This window comes from Haliotis asinina, chromosome 5, assembly GCF_037392515.1.
Source record: "Haliotis asinina isolate JCU_RB_2024 chromosome 5, JCU_Hal_asi_v2, whole genome shotgun sequence".
Taxonomy (NCBI): domain Eukaryota; kingdom Metazoa; phylum Mollusca; class Gastropoda; order Lepetellida; family Haliotidae; genus Haliotis; species Haliotis asinina.
This window is the reverse complement of record NC_090284.1, coordinates 37,335,441-37,350,462: the sequence shown is the minus strand read 5'-3', so window position 1 is coordinate 37,350,462 and position 15,022 is coordinate 37,335,441. Positions and strand designations below refer to the sequence as shown.

General features: G+C 41.8%; 1 protein-coding gene across 1 annotated transcript; it reads right to left on the bottom strand.

The window, feature by feature from the left end:
• Positions 1 to 533: 533 nt before the first annotated feature.
• On the bottom strand, positions 534 to 14,675 carry LOC137283759 (ras-associating and dilute domain-containing protein-like). The gene is made up of 12 exons (XM_067815431.1): positions 14,663 to 14,675; positions 8,152 to 9,689; positions 6,784 to 6,821; positions 6,428 to 6,659; positions 5,998 to 6,214; positions 5,493 to 5,665; positions 5,235 to 5,385; positions 4,989 to 5,126; positions 3,971 to 4,633; positions 2,331 to 2,494; positions 1,733 to 1,872; positions 534 to 1,366 (listed from the first exon to the last, which is right to left on the bottom strand). The coding sequence occupies exons 2-12, from the start codon at positions 9,661 to 9,663 to the stop codon at positions 1,267 to 1,269; spliced, it is 3,528 nt and encodes a 1,175-aa protein (XP_067671532.1). The 5' UTR covers positions 9,664 to 9,689; positions 14,663 to 14,675; the 3' UTR covers positions 534 to 1,266.
• Between the last annotated feature and the right edge of the window lie 347 nt (positions 14,676 to 15,022).

The following is a 15,022-nucleotide window of genomic DNA, read 5'->3' as shown; positions in this document are numbered from 1 at the left end:
TTTCCAAATATTGAAATATTAGGATGTTTACAGAGATATTGGTAAAGAAATTGATGTCTACTGGCATTTAGTGCACATCTTTCAATATCATAATGTCCTGTTTCAATGATTGGTCCTTTACATCTCTATTATATGGCAGACCTTCAGCAAGAACCAATGTCCACCTGGCTGATTATCTTTGATAATCTGTGTCATTATTTCTGTATCTGTTAATGTTCTTTATTGAAAGCAATAAATGCTCTTTAACGAACAATATCCTCTGCATAAATTAACTCACAAATGAACCATGCCTCCTCAGGCTATTCAGCAACAGATCATTGTTCCCACTTTCAACGTAGAGATTTGAAAGTACCATTTATGCACTCAACCATTAACTAATGTGTCTCGCAACTGGGCGTTCTCACAACTAGGAGAACACCCTTCAAACTGATGTCATTTCATTTTGACTTGAATGCAGTGATAGTAATGAAGGTGTCCAGGTATAAGCAACAGCAAGTAGTAGCAACAGAGTAGATTTGATGTAGTGAACAAAATGACAAAACTAAACAGGTTTTATTAGTTTAACATCATATTTAAAGAAAAGTTATTTCATTTAGAAACATAACATTGAAATAAATATATGTACATGTAAGTAAAGCCTCATTTCATCCCAACCAAATGACAAGAAGTAAAATGTTGTTAGCTGGTTGGACACATTTGTGGTATGTTGAAAAGAATTCTGGAGCTGTACAAGAATAAGTGTTCTAGTGCTCTGTGAGATAATTTTGTGTCAGATTAAAAAATGGCTGAAGTTGGTGACTTTAATTAATGCACATGATGATTCTAAAATACTTATGGCAACCTTGTACCACATTCATGAACTGTTTTCAAATGGCAATTATGTATCACAGTATCTGTTCCCTGAGAAAGTCCTGTAAGTCGTGAATGGGTCTGGTATCACATGCATCAATACACAGTGGAGTTGTGTCCCTTAGCTACTCCAGAATACTTTAATAGTGTGTTGAACCGCTGACCATGATCCTTTTTCTCTAGGACCACAGAAATTGTGAGATTCTTCCAAGCAGTTGATATCTCAATCTGTCACTTTGAGTGGAAGCATTATGCTGGAACACAACATAACCATAATAAATACTGTTTCATGCAGTGAATCCTGTCCCTCACTCTGGTATTACACATACTTTGACGCATGTGGGCATTATGCAAACCGAGAAGTCCAGTATTTTTTTTTTATACCTAACACCATAGCTGTCATTGATCTGCCTAGCATCAGCACTTGGCAGCAGAGATCATGTCAACCACTGCCTGTTCCGACTTGACCACGACCACCTGTAGCTGGGCTCCAGCTGTCCGAAACAATGTCATCACACTGGAGAACAGAAAACAAACCAATTGAAGTGACTGTATGTGACTCATCTGAAAGACACCGTTACATTGATTTGAAAATTGCTTGAAAGAGATTCTTAAAGTCCCCAACATGTTCATGTGTCAGTTACAGGAAAGGCTGAAACTTGCCCCATACAATCATAAACATTTAGAATATGCGGATGCACAGTTGTGGTGTTCCTGATTTCTGATTCCCTCTATCACCAAGCACTTGATTCATTTTGTCAGTTATTTATCTGGTGAGATTTTCTTAAGAACCCTGTACAAATGCTTTTTTCATGCTTTTTCTTTGAAATAGATCGTTTGAAAGTATAACCATTATACTGTACTAGCCCCAAACCAAACTGACCTCTGATAATCCTGGCAGGTGATGTTATTCCCGTTAATGGCCAGAATCCTGTCCCCGATACTCAGCTGACCACACTGGTGGGCGGGGCTGCCAAGCATCAGGTTCTTCACGTAGATCCCGGGGCACTTCAACGGGGTGTACTGTAACACAAGGATACACTGTTTCTTTCTCACACTGACTGGGTTACGTTTTCAAGGTTAGGTATGTGGTAGCTTGGTAAGAAATCATTTAATGATAGTCACGACTGAAAAAGATATATACACGTGTGTTACACATAAACTGGAACATAGCTGTAAATGGTCTGTGGTGTGTCCCGATCAATATGAACTCATGGGCAAAAGATGGGGACCTGATGTTGTTTGTTTTATACGAGCACGAAATTAAGTTAATCACGGAGTTATACCTTGCAACTCAGCCACAGAATGTATTTAAAAAAATATAATGGTGTTAAATATTAAACACTTAAGCATGCACGTATATTACAACTAAGTCCTAAAACTAGTCGACAGCCCTTACGTTAAATTAAGGGAACACTGCCCAGTGCTGCGACCAGGTCAGTTTCCTGTCTGGACTACCTATGATGTTTAATGACCCTCACCAGTCCATCTATCAAGCCCAGTCCCAGCTGGGAGGTGCCCCTATCCAACTCCACCGTCACCACATCCCCAGGGCCGTCTTTGAGAAACACCTCGTCGTATGGGAGTGACCGCCGGTTCCTAGGTGTCAGGCTGTTATACTCTCCAGGGTTGTGTTGCATGGAACCTGATAATCAGATAACCACTGTTTGATTACATGGCGTGGGTGCCGGTTTAACTAAACTAATTATGTTTTAATGTGCAGGCCTTATTCCCATGAAGAACAATGTGAAGGTCATTCAAGAATAGAGAGAGCTTACACACATTCATCCAAGTTCTCTGTACAGCTGGAAACTACAGGCTTAATATGTACTGGTACATCATGCATCGTTATTAAGACGTCCATCTATTTTGAAAAAAAAACAACCCTCAAAACGTGGCGTAGTATGGGGTATAGGGTATAGAAGTAGGGTAAGAACTAGAAACCGATCTGTTGAATATAACGTATGCATCATCTGCACATGGGTTTTTTACATGGTTATATACATAACACCAAACCGTCCACCAAGCATACTCACCACCAACATAATCAGGTTTTTATACTGACTTGTCAACTGAACAAATGCTTACATAAAAACCAACAGTGTCACAAACAACCTATCGGGACTTTAATATATCGGATGAACCGCAGAGGTGACTGGATCTGTAACAACCCTGCACATTAGATCATCTGTGAATATCGAGAAATCATAAAGTCTTAAGTCTGGCGGACTGTGAGGTACACTTGATACTGCAAGATAAATAGGTGCAATGGATATGGTGTACCAAACACCGGTGGACGTTGACTTTTGATACCAGTAGTTGACACTTATATTATTACCCGGAGCGTCATTTAATGATGTGGTATCGCTCGATCATTTCATCACAGGGTACTGTAGATATTATCCCTGATAGCATGTTATATGATTATAACATCTGCCATATTCCTTTTCACTTAGCACTGCTGTTATAGTCATCTCTACTATATCAAACCATCTAAGAAAGGATGACGATGTAAAGATGTCTGTAAGCTGGATGCACGGCAACAGAGGAAACTATTGAAGAGTGTTACACAATCGTACACCGAAGCGGCAAGCAGCAGATCTATATAAAAGCATGACCCCATCCAGCAGTAGCGGCCATGCACACACACCCTCACACGTAGCCTGTACCTAGATTACCTGTCTGAAGACTGATTAGCAAACATGGCTAGCCCTTCATTCTGGAATGTAAGTAAAGCTTACGGTAAACAATGACAGCCTATGGGTTGAAGGTAGGGTATTCACAGGATGCAGTTTACCTGACAGGAATACACTAGGGTATTCGACATGGTTTACAGACAACAAGATGCCTAAAGAAACTTGCCATTATTCAAGTTTACACTTGTAATTGTAACTGAACTTGATCTGAACTTAGACACATACAAAATGAAGTCAATATTAAATCCAACAAAAGGCAGATCATTAACTAATATCCTGAATATGAGACGACGATGCATAACTTCTTACATAGAATTGTGACATGTTATGCTTAATCTATAAATTGTTTCTCAAATGGTGGAGATATACATGAAAAGAAATATGGCCATTCACCTAGAGCCTTGGTTGCAGAGCTCCATACATACCGACTTTTGTTTGATCTTCTAGTGACAAGACTTTCAAGTTTTTGGCGGTGTTGTTGCGGGAATCAAACCGCTGTACGTCTACGTACACATCTTCAGGTAACTTGGACACGTCATCATACCTGACAACACCAGTGCGCCCAACCCTCACGCTGGGACCAGAAGATCGAGGGGATTTAAATATTGACTTCTGAGGAACATTATTACAACTGTCTGTTGGCGTGTCTTGCAGTAGACTATCAGTAGATCGAGACTTCACCTTGTTATAGGGAGTTGTCGCAGTGTTGTTACTAAAGTCACTGTCTCTAGATAAATCTAAAGGGGGAACACGTGATAATGTCTTCCCTTTAGGAAGGGAAAAATCAGTCGTTTTATTGTTGAATGGAACTCCATAGCCTCCGTTTGACCTTGACCTGTCTGACGGTAAAGGAGGTCGTTCTTGCGACCTTGCCCTCCACTGCTGACCTTGGCTTCTGTTGGTTGTTGGGGATCTGACATTACTTGACGATCGTGAAGGGCGCACTGGGGTTACAATTTCCACTCGATGGGGCTCAGGTAGGTGGCTCCCTCTGGGTGAGTCAGTATTAAAGAAAGTCTTAGAGTTTCCAGGTCCGGCTTCTGCTACTCTAGGAGTATTGCTCACACTTAGGCCACTGTCGCTATCATCTGCCCAATAAAGAGAATGCAATGGGACAGTCCCGAAAAAACCCCAAACATTAAAAAAATACAAAAAACAAAAACGACTCAAACGTACAATGACGACATTTTGTGTACTGAGTTAAGGACTAAGACAAATACTGTCATATGAATGGTATTTGACATTGCACTTTTAAGTTCAGCTCAGTGAGTTATACAACACCATGAGCCAGCTCTAAGGCGAATAAACATGTTGCAGAATGGTTCGTGTAAGATGAAATACTGCCAGATGCAGTATGAATAATGATTCTTCGTTTAAGATGGAATACTGCCAGATGCAGTATGACTGTCGACTTCATCCCGGCTTTAGGCAATAACCACTCACCATCCTCTGCTCCGTATACAGTTTGGAAGTGTTCAAGATACTCCAGGAAGCCTTCAGGGAACGTCTGTGTGAGATCCAAAGGACATCCCTCTTTGGGCAGAGCGAACGCAGGATGGGAGGACAACTTTATTGGCAAATCTGGAATTCAACACCAACCTAAGTAACTTTCTACTGATAGACTGATCACTCCTCATGGGAACCGGCAAAACGTATCACAAATTGAAATATGACAATAGAGCCCTGTACCTTCATCCCTGGGGCTGCTGATACCCCCTTCCGGGGGGAACCAGTGAGAGGGCGCAGCCTTCTTCATCCCCAGCTGGTAGCCACGGAGCAGTTTCAATAGCTGTGACTCATTCAAGGAACTGAACTGGGTCCGGAATGCTGGCCAATCCATCTGGAATCATTGACAAAGGTTCAGCCACAGCAGCAGTTCAGTTTTACTTGACTGTGATTACACTATAGGTGTGTTTCTGCGCAGGACTGTCGTGATTAGTTACTCACTCTGACAAGAATATTCTTGGACATGGCCAGAACGTCGGCGGCGGCAGTGAGGGGCTGCGACACTTGGTGAAACTGCCTGTCCAGCTGTTTGCTGGCTGACCACTCTTCGAGTCGGGAAAGGTTGGCCTGGAGGCGGACTCCAAACGCCCAGTTGTAGTACTGGACTTGAGACTCTGTAGTCAACATCAACAAGTACATATACACTGCTGTCATAAAATGTGGTATTGTAAACAATACACACTCCTATGTGAAATGTGACATTTATTAATAATACAATGGATATTAGGACCTGTGGGGTAGCCTAGTGGTTAAAGCGTTCGCTCGTCACGTCGAAGACCTGGGTTCTATTCCCAACTGGGGTATAGTGTGTGAAGCCCATTTCTGGTGTTCTCCACCGTGATATTGCTAAATATTGCTAAAATCGGCTTAAAACCACCGTCACTCTCTCCCTATTTTCGTTATTCCAGATTATGGAATACTGTCGTCTTTGAAATGATTAACTTACCTGTAGTGATAAGCCTATTGAACAGGGATGTGGTAAGGAAGAACAAGAGATACGTCATGAGCTGCTTCATGACATCGTTGTGTAGTTTGACGTCAGATGCTATGTTTCGGGTTGTCTGTAGCACACTGAGGACGTGGCCGATGCCGTCCTTCTCCCATGTTTCACTTCCAGAGAAGGGGTTGCTATCCATCACTTTCCCAACCACGTGGTAAAGAATCTGAGGTAAATGCAATAATCCGTCACTTGTGTATATATACTTATAAAATTCAGCGTGAGAGTGTTTTTGACACCCACGCCACTGTATTTGTACCAAGTAAGAACCATGCCAATAAACAAAGGTCTGAGGTGTGTTTCACTAATGACAGTTTACCAACCAGGTGTCAGTCTGCATTATTCATGCTTTAACATCTTACTGTCTAGGTGTCTGTACCTTTGTCACACAGTACACAGTTTGTTGGAAGCTGAAGCTCACGACGTCCTCTAATCCCGTGGCCAGTTCTTGGAGTCCTGCGTTCAAATCGTCTTCAGGGTCTGGGTTGGCGCTGTGCGTGTGAAGCTCGTGGAGTACGTGCACATATAGCTGCATGGTGTTTGACATCCAGAAGATAAGAAGCTTCAGTGGATCATAGTCAGTCTTCGGGGAACTATAGTCAAACACAGAGCTGGAATATACAACAAGCATTGTAGCATAAGTCGGAGTCTCTTCAAGGAGGACATAGAAGAAGTAGGATAAATTTGGGAAAGGGCTGCATGCCTGTCGCAGAAAAAACGAAAAGTTTCTCTTACCTTTCATAACGCTGTGACGATAATATTTTAGCCAAATCCTGAAACATGAATAACCACGAGTTATGGCAACATTTGAAGCATATCGTGTTAAGAGGCGTTTACTAACAGTAAGTATAAGGCTAAATAAAAAAATGAAAAGTTTCTCGGGCATCGGCGCATCACTTTTACCTGTGCGCGTTACAATTTATTAATGCCATTTAAAAAAATAATTTTGATTTGGTCGCGTCCCGATCATCCATTTGTCCACTATACGAATGAGTGTCTGTAAGAACGAGTGTGACCGAAGCTACAACTCATTAACATGTGCTAAACTTTCGAAGCTGTATTTCTGAAAAAAAAATATTTAAGAAAAAAATAAAAATGTGTTTCTCCATCGTCACTTTCTTGATTAAAAAATACGTACTACCGCCTTCCTCACTTTTGAAAAAAATGTGCCCTAGAAACATTTAATTATTGATGCAGCCTAACTATTTTAGTAAAATAGTAAAACAAGGCTTCCGCCACAATAACAGCACAAGTACTGAAGGTTCCTTTCGATGGAGGGAAATAGGGGAATTCACATTCGTCTGACCTTCTCTGGCTGCAGGAAGCTAAATCGCGGCAACATCTTTAGTGTAGAAGATGAATATCACTTCCTCATAATTTGCCGATTCTATTAGGAGTTAAGAAAAAGAAAATGTCCTAACATATTATTATGGTTATCCTGACAGGGCGAAATTTTCTGTGCTGATGAGTACTGATGACAGTGTCCTTATCCGTAAGTTGTCATCCTTTATCTACCAAGCATTGTCTCTACGAAATAAACATGATAACGTATAGAAACTATGTACATATATTGTTATTTGATATAAGATGGTGTGATGTGATGCGATATGAAATGTGAGATGGTATGACATGATATGATATTATATGGTATGATATTGTATAATATTCACTATGATATGACATGATATGGTATGATGTGATATATGGTATGATAAAATATGCTATAATATGATTTGGTATGAAACTATTTGATATGGTATGATATCTGATGTGGTATGATAGGATATGATACGGCGTGATATGATATGATACATGGTGTGATAAGATATGATGTAACATGGGGTGTTTTGATACGATGTGTTACAACAAAGTATGCGTAATGTGATGTTATATGATGTGGAACATTTGATGCGATATGACATATTGTGATGTGACTACATTGTTCCTTTCTATGATATTGTGTACTATGTTCTTGTAGACTATAGGCCTGCGGCCTTCAGTATGAATGATGATTGGTTGATTGATCTTTAGTGTAGTTCCCATATCTAGAAAGACAAGACACGGCATGTAAAATATTCACAGATAAAAACCAGCGATACTTACGGCAACCTTTTCCCGTACACAGAACAACACTCTCCTCTGAAGGTTTCTTAGGTGATGCCTGGTAAACTTCCGGTGGGCGTGTTCGAGACAGGCCACAAGCATGACAGCTGGTGTGAGAGGGTGATCTCGCCTGCTGCAGCTGTGGACCTCCAGGATCGCCTTCACTAGGTCCTCCTCCCTCTCCTTGCAGTAGGCAAACGTTATCTGGTGACCCTCGCCGGCAGATGCACCCCCTTCACCTGCGTCAAACGACGCTGAGAAATCTCCTGACGCACCCAGACTCGAGTTGAGGAAATCATTAGGGGGGAGTCGATCTCTGGATGACATTAGCCGAGTTGAGTTGTGGTGAGTCGATGATGAGTTGAACCAAGACAGACTCTCGGGTATGTCGTATCCTCCAGATGGATCTTTATATAGGAACATATAATACCTACCTATAGTGATCACATCTCCAGCATAAATGTGCGCCATATCACTTATTGGGTGTCCATTCACTGCAACCAGAGCTCCTTCGAACACCTCCATTTCTATATAGAAGCAGTACCTATTGTCCGCATGTACCGAACCTTTACCTTTAGTGTTCCGCAGAGTCAAAACACAATGTAGCGGGAGTATATCAGGTCCTCCCAGTCCAATCTCGGATGAATAAGGATGACCGCGAAACTTTCCAACCTTGGTACATTTTGACTTGAGCTGATACTGGACCTGGTCCCGGAGTGTGTCGTAGCCTCGCAACGTCAACAGGTAGGGGTTCTGGGTAGAGCTTATATCAGAGCTTGTAGTGCCACTGTCGTCAGACATTGTCTCCCTTTGAATGGACTTGACGTCATGACTATGAATCCTGAACTGGGACGTCTCCATGTTCCAAGACGCAGACAGGGGAATAGCCCCTGGGGCAACCTTGGCCATCATTATCTTCCTGGCATTGTCATTCAACCCTAGCGTATCGTCCGATGAATATTCTCTCACAACCTCCGCCCTCTTATGAAGTTCGAAGCGTCTGGAGAAACCATTGCTAGGCTTCCAGTAGGACTGGAGTTCCAAAGGTTTATCCGAGTCGTCGAGAACACGCCTACACACTGTTCGCCACTTGTTGTTGGGTCTCTGGGAGTACGAGATGGGGGCCGTCTCCACCAGTCCTATGACTTCGCATAGCACGTACTCCACGAAGTGCCCGGGGGGCTGGCCATAGCGCTCCAGGGCCTGCTTCACGAGCTCCTGGGAGGTGGAACGGGTGGAGGCGAGGACGCTCTTATACTCGGCCCCAGGAAGAACCGACTCACCAAATATCTTCAGGACACCAGGAAGCCTGTCATCAATGGATAATTCCGAGGAAAGTTCGACATCGTCCTCTGTGAGGTCCTTGACGCTGTAGGATCTGCTGAGACTTCTGGTCTTCTTGGCCTTAGGGTGCCCCGGACCGACCTGGGTCTCTCTTGGGGACAGGCTCGAGGTCTGTTGAATCTCTGTGTGGCGGGGACTGAGGATCTTGCCCGGTTTAGAGGTCAACATCGTGGAACAGAAAGCTACGCCCTTACCTAAAATCAAAGGCGTTAATCATGAATTATTTTTAACATATTTTTGCAAATATATTATTTCACGAACTTTGTTTTCGTCTGATGTGCAATTCATTGCTGATCAGCATTCGCAGTATAAATCCCTGGTAAATCATTGTCAGATACTGAGGAAATTAAATATATGTTCTTCCCCATGAAGCTAAGCAGCTTGTAGGAGCCAACGCGACATCCACTTTATAGTTATCACTGGTATTGCTGCTGGTGAACTGACGTTAGCCTCAGCTCAGTGCGTCCATCGGACACACAGAAGATGATAAAACACAGACACGTATTCTGGGTTCACTGTTGTCGGACGTATTTATCTGGAGGGAAGCAGTCTAACATGTATTTTATCAGTTACACATTGACACAGGTGTTATATGACAAGGTTTACGGCGAAATAATAACTTCGTCATGTCGGCAGTACAAATGAAGGTTGACCTTCGGATCAATGAGCCTCTCTATCGGTGCGTTGAACAATTTCGAACCAATCTCTTTTGCACATAAATGCTTCATGTTAATGGGAACATGACTAGATTTGTTAATATCCTCAAGGACAAAGCTTATTGTTATACCCGATCTGTATTGCTGCTAAAGGTTTAAGGTTTAACATTTACTTTCCAGGCAGGGCATGTGTTGTCACTGCCTATCACACGCGATGACAAGATAACATGAATTGTATCTATATGTGCGCGTGCGACCTGGACGCCTAGGAGAAGGGTGTATCCAACCTTTATAAAACACATCCCTAATTCCATCTATCATTTACAATAAAAACATCGTTTTAAAGAGTCTTTCAATAGAATGCTGTGAAATCTGTGCGCTAATACTTTACTGTATAACACTTAATCCATCACTTGTATGTATAAATCTACTGAAACATATCATGAACGGCATTATGTTCTCGAGACACCCCGCTAACATTAAGTCGGCGATAGCCTGTGTTACTAAGTACAATACAATGTCATTCTGATTGGTAAACCCCTAATATATCGGCTTGCGTGCAGATTACAGCCATATGTGTGAACTTCCTGATTGTGTAAGCTCCCGATTTGATACAGTAGAGGTTGTGCAGAAGGGGTTAGTGCTCCTGTTTTTTTTCATGGGCTGTTAACATCTAAAGGTACAGGCTTTGTCCAAGGTATTAGCTAGTTACATACTTCGCAGACACCCGTTAGACACTGTGTCGGTGATTGGCAGGATCAGAGCTTGGATCACCAGCAGACGGACCAGAAGGCGATGTGAGGAAAATCGATACATTAAATATTCCCCCTTAACTTCGAAGACATTTGTGCCGGTGTTTACGAGCGTAATTTATCCTTTTTAAAGATTGGGGAAATTAGTTAAAAGATTATAATACGGATGATAATCAGCGTTTTAGGATGAATACAATGCAAGCATGTGTGCGCTAGGATGCGATGGGATTATTATAAAGATGTTTTCCTGTATTTTGAATATTTTTGTTTTTATAAGTGGAAAAACGTCTCCGGTGTCGACCTAACTATATCTTTTCCTACGACGACATCATCAACGTCAAGCTAAATAATCTAAAAGCAACATCACATCACTTAAGAGGTAAAAAGAGTAAAGTTTGGAATTGAATGAGCAAACTTTTCACACGAACCAGTTTCGTGTTCACTGACGTCAAAGACTCGAGAAAGTAGGACCCGATGGTGATAAAAGCTGCATGGAGGGTGATTTGAATTTCTCACTTGGCCTTATTCTCTAACGCGTACATCTACCATGTGCACTACCCCATGTCTTTTCAAAGCCTGCAACCTCCCCCAACTCCCCTCAGAGACCCGCCCGTTTATGACACATGCATGGGCTCCTCCTCTGCCTCAACAAGTCGACCTGCTGCCGCCATGTCAAGCAACGTTCAAGTGATGGACGATGTTGACATGGGGATTTCTCTATTTTTCCCCTCACGTAAACCCCACAACGCCGACATAGGGTTGCGTTAGTAAAAGACGGGGCTAATCGCCTTGATTTCTTCCACAAACTGCAAACAGCTACCGTACATTTCCAGTTAAACTCTAGCCGGTATCCATGGCGATGGTGTTCTGCATCACCTGTCATGGACTTGTGATTTTACACCGTCTTCTACACATTAAGTGTATAGGAGTTACGATGAAGATTGATTTCTGTGTAAACGGTTCCATCTCAAGTTAACTACAGAATAAGTATAGCATTCATAATATCATACATGTGGCACCTACTTTTTCATGTTTCAGATGTAGACAATGATAAAAGACTTCACAGCATTATCGTTTAGTTTGGACACTCGCTAACAAATAAAACCATATGAGCTCCACAGTGAGGACACTCGCTAACAGATGTAACGCAAATACGCTGCCGTATCATCTTCTTCGGACAATCGTGAAAACAAACGCATCTCCCTTTCCAGCTGATCATTCGTATCTAGCCTGCAGTGTTGTCGTATTTGCTTAATACCGATAATATCGATCTCTGCATGATATCACGTGCTTGCATTTAAACATGAGCAAACGTTGGGGTTTTACGGTAAATGAAACCACTCTCTTTCACCTTTACTCAATGTTTTTTCCTTGTAACATTGTCAACTAGAACCTAGATATTGCTTTGAGGAAGACCTCGCAAAAACAACATCTTTACCGGAGAACTATATTTAGTTGCACACACATAATGAACAGGCGGAGTCACGTGACCTATATTTTTTTCAAAACTTTGTAAATTAATCTGACCTTAACTTTCCTCATGATTCTTCAACAGCTGGCCATGTTGACGGCAGGAAGCTGCTCGACACGTGGGTTAAACAAATTGGCTTTCTCCCAATTATGAAAGCTAAATTAAAAAACTACCAACTTATTTCCATGAAAGAGACGACATGCAGTGAATGGCGAGAGAGCCATGGTTCCTTACAGGGACGAAGTCTGCAGCCAGCCAGCCGGCCAGCCTATGTTCCACGCTATACGTAGTACAATACCATTATATCATTATCTCGAACAGAACGAATCTATGTTATGAAACGTTCCTGACGTGCCACGTCTCGTGGTGAGGTGAGATCCAAAGTAAACTTCGAATATATACCTCTGTTAACAACATGCACTGATTACGTCAGTGTGTTCTTGTATTACATGTACACATCTGTTTTGGAGGTTCTACATGACCTTTTGCAGGGAGCGTGTGGATACGTTCGTTTTAAATATTGTATGGCATTTTCCTTCATGTTTATTTTAATGTGAGAAAATGTACAGCTCTTATTGGCGACTTTAAAACATGTACAAATGTAAAACAACGATATAATTCATGTACATTATTATAGGTATGTATATTTCCAAGAAACCGTCTTGTACCGTATTATCGGCGTGCGTTAGTCTGTCTCACAGTCCCTGAGCCACACTATTTTCTCTGCTGCCTAGTCATCCCTCCAATGCTAAAGCTCTTCAATTTAGAAGGTTTATTTGTTACTGTCAATGTTATATATATTCAGTGACTCGGCGTTAGTCTATGTGTCAGGGTTTATGGTCAGGTCAAAGAGTAAGCGCATAATGTGTCCTGTTTTGTAGGAATTGATAAAGTTTAATCCGTTACACCTCCACATACTAACCGCGTATGTATTTATGTTTGAGTATGTACGTGCTTTCCTGGTCAGTACAGGAATAATTACACAGAGGCCTACACGTGTTGTCCATGTACAGACATATGTCGCACGTGTAATCGGCCCTGAATGTGACTTGTGTACAAGTGACACCGTCATGTCTTAAGCTACCAAAGACGCATGTTCAAGAGTAATTGTGAAATGTCGGACTCCAGCGAGGTGTGTTTTCTGTGTTGAGTATGATGTTAGCCGGTCAGTCGACACACAGCATCAAACACACGTTCTGTCAATGGTTCGAAAATGGAAATAAGTTGCATAAATCTGAAAGCTGACCTTGACTTTTGACCTCAAATATATGCATAATTTTGCTTCAACTTACTGAGTTCTATAATAAGCAGACGAAGCTTATCTGAAACTGGACTCTAGAATGTCCCATGTAAAGATAGTGAGAGAAGAGTGACATTTGCGAAAGGACAACTTGGGGACGCGTTTCAAGCCTTCTGGAATCTTGTGAATTACAAAACATACTTGCGTTCATTTCCCGCTGCCTGTTGCGAATCTTTCGTCATGTAGAAAATACGTTGGCGGGCAAAACACCAATTCTTTCTTTCATACATGAGCTGGTGTGCAAAACAGTAATGCATGAAGTGTGTTGCTGTGGTCGATAACTTCTAATATATTTCTGTATCCTTCTCTTTATTGCACACTGACATCCTGTAGCAAGGCGGTGTATTGCACCCCGGCATGTTGAATAAACGTACACCTATCGATCTACACACCCCTTTTATTACACGATCATAAACGAGTCCATAAAGGCATAAAGAACAACTATCGATTGAAAATCATGTTGTCAGTTACCTTTGAGCAAATAACAAAAAACCTCATCCTTACCTGGTAACGGGTATAAATCACGCGGTCTCCTGGCACCGAGAGACGGGGATTGCTGTACTGTTCACTATGTTCAAGAGTATATTTTGACAGATACTTTCTAGGCTTATTCGATCAAGACTAAAGACTCAGTGCCGTATCCAACTGTTTCATTGCGGGTTGTCGACATAGTAACCGAATACATTTTTTTCACAAACTTGAGTTCAAAAGTACTTTTCCAACTTTTAACATTTTCTAAATTCATCAAATAAAATTTGACAAGAGTTTAACCAAAGTGTTTACGTATTTTAGAAGTAGTATTACAGATATAAATGAGATCTAATCATCACTAACATTGATCGTCACGCTTTTCAGTTTTAAAGTGTTAGGTAGAAACCCACCGCGCAAATAACCATTCTCGACTGAATGCAGCTTCTGTCCTAACTATAGGTGTCCATTTGTTCAGTCACACCTACCGTGTGAGAAAACATACTCAACATACACTTACCTGTAAGATCAAAGAAAAGGAGACGAACGCCGATTTTCAGGTAGACGGGCGAGGGTTTCAGGTAAACTACGAGCTCGCTCAGTGTTTTGAGCGACCTGTCCCAATAAATGCACTCATCCTTTAAAAATGTGAAAAAGGTAGTCCCATCATCCCAGGGGATGTCCTCAATGGATATCGGTTAATGAAAAACTTGGTTTCCATGGCAATGGGCAACGCGAGCAGGTAGAGCAGTACTCCACGTAAAGTTTCTACCAACTAACATCAAGCCATTTTCCTAGAGACCATTTGCCGCAATTTTCTTCCCAGTCAGAGAACTTGCTCTGTGCTCGCCACTGGCTGTTGTCAGGTCAGACTTGACTG

What these genes read in the sequence shown, in the direction of transcription:
- LOC137283759 (XM_067815431.1), bottom strand. Translation starts at nt 9,663, where the DNA reads ATGTTGACCTCTAAACCGGGCAAGATCCTCAGTCCCCGCCACACAGAG. An exon ending in AGAAGATCAAACAAAAGTCG is followed by an intron (nt 2,495 to 3,970) that starts GTATGTATGGAG and finishes TCTGATTATCAG; the next exon opens with GTTCCATGCAACACAACCCT. An exon ending in ACCTGCCAGGATTATCAGAG is followed by an intron (nt 1,367 to 1,732) that starts GTCAGTTTGGTT and finishes TCTGTTCTCCAG; the next exon opens with TGTGATGACATTGTTTCGGA.